Source organism: Pelodiscus sinensis, chromosome 1, assembly GCF_049634645.1.
Source record: "Pelodiscus sinensis isolate JC-2024 chromosome 1, ASM4963464v1, whole genome shotgun sequence".
NCBI classification, from domain to species: Eukaryota; Metazoa; Chordata; order Testudines; family Trionychidae; genus Pelodiscus; species Pelodiscus sinensis.
This window is the reverse complement of record NC_134711.1, coordinates 336,240,698-336,249,794: the sequence shown is the minus strand read 5'-3', so window position 1 is coordinate 336,249,794 and position 9,097 is coordinate 336,240,698. Positions and strand designations below refer to the sequence as shown.

General features: G+C 50.8%; 1 protein-coding gene across 1 annotated transcript; it reads left to right on the top strand.

Annotated features, from left to right (window-relative positions):
* Positions 1-1,367: 1,367 nt before the first annotated feature.
* Positions 1,368-2,291, top strand: LOC102462498 (olfactory receptor 52E2-like). The gene has a single exon (XM_006118859.1). It carries the CDS (start codon positions 1,368-1,370, stop codon positions 2,289-2,291), a length of 924 nt encoding a protein of 307 aa, XP_006118921.1.
* The last annotated feature ends 6,806 nt before the right edge of the window (positions 2,292-9,097 follow it).

Sequence of the window (9,097 nt, the reverse complement as noted above, 5' to 3'; positions counted from 1 at the left end):
CCCTCTGCCAACACAGGGATGCAGATTAGGCACGTTGCTATTGCAAATGAAGTGGGGCTTTAAATATCCCGTGCTTCATTTGAATAAAAATGGCAGCCTCTTTTTGCTGACGTGGCACTTAGCTGGCAAAAAGCGGCAGTCTAGACGTAGATCGGTCGACAAGGAAAGCCTTTTCCGACCGATCCCTTATGCCTTGTGCAATGAGGTTTACAGGATTGGTCGGAAAAGGCTTTCCTTGTTGACAGATACCCGTCTAGACTGCCGCTTTTTGCTGGCAAAGTGCCGTGTTGGCAAAAAGCAGTGGCCATTTTTATTCAAATGAAGCACAGGATATTTAAATTCCTGCTTCATTTGTAATTGCGATGTGTCTAATCTACACCCCTCTGTCGGTAGAGCGGTGTAGTTTAGACACAACCTTAGTGTCCTGTTTCAATTTTTCCTCCCAGCAGTTCAGCTATGAGCAATTAGCACCTTTGAAGCACGAAGTGTCTGTAGATGTTGCAGGTTTGGAACTGTTCAGCATTTGTCCAATTCAGTGATACCAATTATATTGTTTATTTGTCCATCCTTCACACTATTCCCCCTTCTTTATCTCATCTCTAAACTAAACAGTCTTGGACTATTCAGTCTGCCTACCTGTTGCAACCATTCCATTCTCAGAGCTTGTCTCGGAAACCCCCTTTCAATCCGCTCTGTCCTCTAGAGAGACTGGGTAACCAAGACTGAGCCTACGACCAAAGCAGGCTATTCTCCGCCCCCTTTGTTTGTCACCCAGACATCGTCTTTGTTCTGGGCACTGCAGGTGTTGCTGTTGAGCTACTATGTGTGATGCCTGGGTCTTTCCCCTGAGGTGAATTCTGGTTGGGAATTTCCCCCAGCAAACGTCTTCCCAACGGCTTTGTTTGTTTCACTCCCAGATTTTGAGCAACTTGGTGAATGGGAAAGTCCTTGCCATGTGGGCTGCCTGGCCTGGGTTGCAGGAAGGAGAAATGATGGATGGCCCATATCCACCCAATGATCCCTGCTGGTGTCAGTAAGGTTTCCCACATCTTACTGTGTGGGAATTATGGACACAGGGAGCATCATGAATTATGGAATTGGCATTAGCAGGCTCAGTGTTTCCTAATTCATTTCTCTGAATAATGAACATGCCATTTGTCAGGGTGGTAAGGGGCCAGTCTGCTTCAGCTAGTATATCTGCCTCCACTTTTATACGCTGTGCCTCATATTAACATTGTTTTTTCATCTAGGTACTTGTACTTGGGCCGTCACCCAAGACCCTGGGCACATACAAAAAGCAAGAAGAACACATAATACAAGTCGGAGAGACGATTCTGCCCAAAGTTGGATGCTTTCTCAACTACTTCATGCCAGATTCCAACACAACCGACTTCACCAACCCGTCCACTTTCATCCTGCTGGGCATCCCTGGTCTGGAGGCGGCCCACGTTTGGATCGCCATCCCCTTCTGCGCCATGTACGCCATCGCCCTCTTGGGGAACTTCACCATCCTGTTCATCATAAAGAGGGAGCTGAGCCTTCATGGGCCCATGTACTATTTCCTCTGCATGCTGGCCGTCATTGATTTGGTCGTGTGTACATCCACTGTTCCCAAAATGCTGCGCATCTTCTGGTTCAATTCAAGGGAGATCAATTTCAGTGCCTGCCTCACCCAGCTGTTCTTCATTCATAGCTTCTCAGGGATGGAGTCTGGGATATTGGTGGCCATGGCTTTCGATCGCTACGTGGCCATTTGTGATCCTCTGAGACATTCCACCATCCTGACAAACCATGTGGTAGCAAAGATTGGCCTAACCGTGGTGCTGCGCAGCAGCATCATCTCACTGCCCTACCCCTTCCTGGTGAGGCAGTGGCCGTATTGCAGAACCAATGTCATCCCTGAGCCGTTCTGCGTGCACATTGCCGTGGTGAAGCTGGCCTGTGCCGACACCCGTGTGAGCAGTTACTATGGCCTCTTTGCGCTATTCTGTGTGTTGGGTCTGGATGCAATTTTTATTGTAATATCCTACATCCAGATCCTCAGGGCCATCTTTAGACTTCCCACCAGGGATGCCCGGCACAAGACTTTTGGGACTTGTAGCTCACACCTCTGTGCTATCCTAATCTTCTACATCCCCGGTCTCTTCTCCTCCCTGACATACCGGTTTGGCCAGAATGTGCCCCAGCATTTCCATGTTCTTATTGGCAACGTGTACCTTCTGGTGCCCCCCATGCTCAACCCCATCATCTATGGGGTGAGGACCAGTCAGATCTGGAAGAGCCTCTTCTGATTCTTTGCTCATAAAGGGCCTTAACATTTTTGCCTGGTGCCCTGGCTCTTAGAATGCTCTTCCCTGAATCTCTCACCTTGCCATCAGAGACATTCCCCCTACTTATTTCTCCAAGCCCCGCCAAATCCCACCTACTCCATTGGGACCTAGCCCCCATCTCCACGTCTTCTGCCATCTCCCTGTGCTTGTCCCTGTCTTTTATACTGTTCCATCCTCATCACTCAATGGATCTTCTCCACCTCCAACCCTGCTCTACCTCGGCCCTCTGAAGAAGGCAGGGGCGATTTGCGGTTAATGACTCAGTACCTTGTTGCTGCCTTGCAAGAGCCAGACACAGCCAGATCCCCTTTGAGACACAGGTTCTGCTCGCAAGGAGTAACTACAGTCGAGATAAAACCCGTTTTCTTCAGTTACTCTACAGAGGGGCAGGTGTGGGAGGGATAGAACCTCCATAGAAGAGGGATCAGGGACATGAGTGGTTGGTCCAGCCCTTCAAAACAACAGTGACCAGGGGAGCCAGAAGATGCTGGGGAAGGAGAGAGGCCCAAGGGTGGCTGAGGGGACTCTAGGAGCAGGGCTGTGGCTGCAGCAGAGACAGACTCCAGCTGGGGAAGAAGCCAGGACTTGAAGGAAGAGGCCGCTGGACACGCTAGAGGGCGTCCACATGCGGGAGTTATTTCAAAATAACAAGGTGAGCAGCTACATACGAAGCCGGTTCTGTCGAAAGAACAACTCCTGCTTAGGAAGAGGAATCAGCTTATTTCAAAATAGTTATTTCGGGTGTTATTTTGTTGAAATACCCTGGGAGTGCAGACGTAGCCAACGTGTGCTCCTGGCGGATGGGAAGAAAGTGAGGCACATTGGAAAACATAACCCCAACCACACCTATGAAATGATGGGATCTAAATTATAGCCAAGGATGTTAGTTCATTAATCATTTATCAGGTGATGTTATGCTTAGGCAAAAGGTGTATGTTAATTAAAATGAAATGGTGAGGCTATAGATGTGTAGGACCGATCAGTAGTGAGGGGAACCCAGTGCTAGACATGAGTAGGAGAAACTGGAAGGCAGGATCCTGTAGGCTGAAGTCTACAAGACTATTTTAGGCCTTGAAAACTAGAAATAGTAACATAAGTGACTGGAAAATACCCTGTGCTCTCAGACTCTGAGAAAGTAGCTAAGTGATAAAATTGTGCAAAATGAATCATAAAATGCAGTAAAAGTGTGTCTGTCTCAGACCCGTGTTTTAATCTCAGGGTACAGGTTCTGAATCAGCGCTGATGCAAATAAAGGGACTACACTGACCCTCTCAAAATTGCAGTAGTAAGGTTTTCAGGGGACACGGCTCAATGAGCGAAGAGGGCTGGCACTGTTATGGCCATACACAGGATGTAGCTGTAGTCAGAATTATGTTACACAAACGGGAGCCCGGAATGGGAAAACTGAGCTTCCTCTAGGAGACTCCAGCCGGACCATCGCTCACCGGATGCCCCCACCATGAGAGCCCCATCGGACCCTAACACTGTTTTTATGGTGGAGTGTGACTGTTTTTGTACCTGGGCATAAGTACGTGTGGGATTTCTACATGCTCGGGTAATCGTAGGGTTCACTGTAACTGTAATAAAACATAAACCAGACTAGACTTTGTCCCTATGGCTGTACCTGTGGTTGCTTCCTTCGGTCGGCTTGTGTTCCTGCAGACTCTATCTTTGAGTAAGCAGCAGAGGTGACTCTCTCTGTGTAGCCACCAGGGCCCAAGCCATGGTGGTGCAACAGCACCATGCAGAATAAATAAAAGAAAGGCTAAAAAATCAATGCTCCCTCTTCTTTTTTTCCATGCGCGTGCAGAATCAATTTTGCTATGTGCCCTGCTGTGTGTAAGGTGTGGAAATGCACCACCAGGAGTCCGTCTACACAGCAGAGCAAAAGTCGAATGAAGTGACGGAACTTGAGCTACGTCAATTGTACAGATGAAATGGAAATAGCTGAACTCAGCTTTTGGCGCTATATGCACAGCAGGAAGCCGAAGGCAGAACTCTCTCCATTCCACTTCCCTTACCCCTCGTGAAATGAGGGTTACGGGAGTCAGTGTGAGAAGTCCCCCAGCTCGACATTATGTTGAAATAGTGGCTTGCAGTGTGGATGCACTAACACTGCTGTGTAGATGGACCCCAGTAGAAAATCCCTTGAGCTATTATATACATATATTGATGTATCTGCATGTGCATAACATTGTGGGTGTAAATAGATATAAACATGGAGAGAACTCCTACGCAAGGGCCCCCTGCATTTTTATTTGCCCACCGACAAGCTGAAGAGGAGAAGAGGCAAGGAGGAAGGGGAGACTGGCTTCTAGCGACTCCTGCTGTACCTGGAAACCTCTCTCCTCATTGTAACAGAACCTGTGGTTCAAGGATCGGCCATATATATATGTTACTCATTGTAAGTATCTATATCGCCAGCCAGGGCAGACTGGGTATTTCAGAACTCACTGCCCAAAGCATTCCATTTACACACGAGGGAGCAATAACATTTTGAAATGTTCAGAGCTGTCATAAGAACAGCCAGACTGGGTCAGACCAAAGATCCATCTAGCCCAGTGTCCTGTCTGCCTACAGTGGACAATACCAGATGCCCCATAGAGAGGGATCTCAACAGGTAATCCTCACTTGATCCCTCCTCTATCACCCAACTCCCGAGAAACAGAGGCCAGGGACACCATTCCTACCCATCCTGGCCAATAGCCATTGATGGACCTAACCTCCATGAATCTATCTAGCTCTTTTTTGAACCATGTTAAAGTTCTAGCTTTCACTGCATCCTCTGGCAAGGAGTTCCACAGGTTGACTGTGTGCTGAGTGAAGAAAAACTTTCTTTTGTTTGTTTTAAACTTGCTGCCCATTAATTTCATTTGGCTACCCCTAGTTCTAATACTGTGGGAATAAGTAAATAACTTCTCCTTATTGACTTTCTCCACACCACTCATGATTTTATATACCTCTACTCAAACTCTAAACTAGCAGAGAAGGGGTACATGGGTGGGGGAAGGTGGGGTGGACTAAGGTAGAGAAGGAAGTGGCCGCCAGGATTCCTCATCCACAGTAGATGGCAATAGGTCGCTCCCTGTTGTGTTGAGGCAGAACACAATGGTGAGGAAACTCAGAGTGCACAACAGGAGTGTGTACAAGTGTGCCCTCAGCGTGGTTTCAAAGTGAACTGGCTGCAAGTCCTGCATCTGGCTCCAGCTACACGGGTGGGAAAGTTTGAGGGGACAGGGTCACAGGTCAGGAGGGCCCAGGAGGTAGAGTGGGGGAGGAGCAGCTGCCCCCAGGTTGCATTCGTGGTAGAAGGGAGAAGTGGTTTGCAGAGTCCCCCTTGGCGCTTCAGAGGCTGATCCTGGAAGAAGTCACCAGAAATGAACCCCCCCTCCCCCCGGGCAGGACTGGGGAGAGTGGGCAGATGCCCTGACACTGGAGCATCCTTCAGGTGAAGAAAGGGGAGAAATTTCTCATTCATATCCAGCCCATTCCGAGTGTGACGCCGATGTGGGGTTGGGTTTCTTGGCTAGATAACCTGCCTGGATGTATTTGTTCTCTCCCATAGTCACTACCCACCCACCTGTGTGTGGTTCAGAGGGGTTTTGGCTACCCCGGTCTGCCTCCGAGTGAAGAGTCCGGGACAATCTCAGCATGTGAAACAAGCCCTGGGGAGGGACCGTAGCTGGGATAGTGATGCAGATGGAGCCATCATTCGATTCCTTTTCTGTTGTATTTCTGTCCCAGCCGGGCCCGACTCCCGAAAACACCACTGTGCTGAAAAGGGCCCCGGGCAACCCCACTTGGCTGTTCCCCCCAAAATTCGGGATAGGGTGGGAGATGGGGAGGTCGCTTTGCCCTGGGTGTGGGGGAGGAATCACACTGTGAATGGAGAAGTCCCCTTGGACATGCCCTGACCTGGGCCAGCCCAGCGGATTTCTGCACTGATCTCCGCCAGACCGACACGGTCAGAACGTTAGCCCCGTGCCTGGGGTGGAGCAGCTGAACCATTTGCACCGTTGGGGGCTGCAGGGTCTAGATTGCTGCTGACCTGCCCTCGGGACATCGGGGAGCCCACACGACGCTAGCAGGCTGGGAGAAGGACGCCTTTCCCCTCCCAATGGGCTTGCAGTCAGGCAGGATCCCATCCCTGGGCCTCCACCAGGTGGCAGTGACTTTTCAGGAGCTAATAGACTGGGTACGATAACTCTTGGGCGCCAGGCAGAGCCAAGTTCCCTGCCACGATCGATGGAGAATGGGGGTTTGGTCCAGTGTCCCGCAGCAGGATTCCCAGGCATTGTGCAGGTGGCAATTCATTAACCACAGCGAACCCACCTCCAGGGTGTGGGATGAATAATCCAAAAGGCCCAGTCTGCCCTGAGCGCGTGGGCCCCATTACCGACCTGCCATTTCTGCGCTCCCAGGAGAGGCTCACATGCTGCCATTCTCCAGGGGCGATTCCCTGCTCGCCTCTCGCTCACGGAGCCCGGGGATTGTCTGGGAGCCTGCCAAGCCAAGAGCTCGCTGGGACTCAGGAGGGGACTCATAAAGGTTGCGGCCCAGCATGGCGCGTGACAGACAGGAAAGAGTCACACCCCGAGTGTCAGGGCTCTGCCTCCCCATGCAGAGAGGAGCGTTCCTCTCCCGCAGGACGGGATTGGGGTGAGTTGGGTCTTTGTGCATTAACGTGAGGGCCGAGGGGTCAGGGGGAGTCCATGTCTCAAGGCAAGAGACCCCAGGGCGGGAATTCACCAGCATGGCGACTGGAATGGCTCAGGATGGTCAGAAACACCCAGGGATCTGGCTGGTAAAAGAGGCACGAAAAACACATCAAACGGTGCGGATGCATATTTGCTTCTCAGAGCAGTTCCTTGTCTCTCGTCCTGTCCTGTCTGTCTCAGTAGTTTAATTTGGGGGCTTTGGGTTTCCCGCTGCTTTCCCAAGTGCTCCAGCTTCAGCAGCTTCCCCGTGCTGGGGGAAGTGCAGCCAAAGCCTCTGTGCTACCGGAGGGTTCGCCGCGAGACTGGGCCGACACCAGCCAGATTCTGCCCACAGCGGGTCACTCCAGAGTCACACTGGTCTACCTTAGATCAGAGTCGGGGCCTGTGTGGGAACTCCCTGCCTTTCACACCCAGCCTCTGAACGCCACGGAACTGGGGGCTTCCTCCAGTCCTTTCGAGCCCCGCCAGAACAGCACTCTCTGTGCTAGCACCCGAAGGCAGGCTTCACAGCCCAGAGCAGAAGGCTGGTGTTGAGGGTGAATCTGGTGCCTTTGAGATCACCGTTAAAACTCCCAACACAGCCCGGAGAACACCCGAAATACACCCGTGGGCACTTAAATAACTGGACTGAGATCATCTCGCCATGAACCCCCAGTGACGATCGCTTGAGTCATGCCCTGGCCTCCAAGCCCAGTCGGCTCCTTCGGATCAAAGATGAACGGACAGAAGAAGTAGCTGAAATTGCAAACACCTAGCTTTAGAGGTGCAGCACAATCAGGACAGTAATATTTGTAAGGGGGATAGAGGGATCTGTTCTCCTTGTGCCCTGAGTCTTTAGGTCTGGAGAGGATGAGAAAACCCCCCAAAATAATAGAAAGAAAAGCAGGATTTTGGCCTGGAGGAAATCAATCGGTGCAGGAACGCACAGTGTGGGTGCATCTGCACTGCACTCGTAGCTTGAAATAAACTAGGCAATTCAAGCTGTGCAAATGGTGTCACTTATTTCCAGGGCATTTCTGAAACGTCTCTTAGTCCTCATAGAACCCAGTTTCCAGGGACGTTGGAATGGCGGTTTGGGGGGGTGGTACTGGAAGTATCCTGAACTAGCGCCGCTGTCTAGACACCCCCTGTGTGTGCCGTGGGGAGGAGTCGTGGAACTGAGGGAAACAGAGAATGGGCGTCCTGCCTAGAGCACAGAGGAGAGGTGTAACTAGGCCCCCTGGGCCAGCCTATAAAGTAGTGACTTGTAGCAAATAGTCGCTGATATCATCTCTCACGCAAACCATTCCTCCCCCTACCAGGGCCGCATTATGACTTTGGTGGGCCCATGAACTTCTGCCTTCGTGGGCCCCTTCTTCCATAAAACAAAATATTAAAAATTATTTTTGATATAACTTTAAATACTTCAACATTTTTTATCTGTTTTAGGCAACATTTAATAGATTTTCGTGGACCCTAAAAGTTTCATTTTTTTCTGATGTGAGAAAAAAATTAAAACATTTTCTTCAACCCTAAAAGTTCATTTTTTTTCTTCTGATTTTAAAGGAAATTAAAACATTTTCGTGGGCCCCTAAAAGTCTCGTGGGATCTCGGCACTGTGCCTACTGTGCCTAATGGATAAATCGGCCCTGCCCCCCACAAGCAACCCCCCGGCAGCCTGATGCTCACGTCAGCAATTGCTGGCCCAGAAGCGCAGGCTCAGTACGGTCTGTCCGGGGCTGCTCTGCCTCAGAGCTTTGTGTCATTTTGAGTCTGTTCCTCTCGCCTTCCCCTCTTCGGCTGAGCTCCTGCTTCTGGGGTTCCCTTTGCCCCCAAACGGCTGTTCCGTCTGGTCTCCCACTTTACCACTTCAGGGGAGATGTTCCTGTAGCTGTTGCTGTGGGGCCTAGCACCGGGCCTGTTCCTGGTTGAAGGGTGTAAATGTAGGGCAGGGATGGAGATCCCGGGGGCAGGCCGGCAGGGCTGAGGATCATGGAACAGGGCAGGGTGTACAGGGACAGGCAGAGCTGGGGGTTGCGGTGACAGGCAAGGAGTATAGACACTGCTGGA

Excerpts from the sequence above, each read along its gene's own strand:
- LOC102462498 (XM_006118859.1), top strand. The coding sequence starts at position 1,368 with ATGCCAGATTCCAACACAACCGACTTCACCAACCCGTCCACTTTCATC.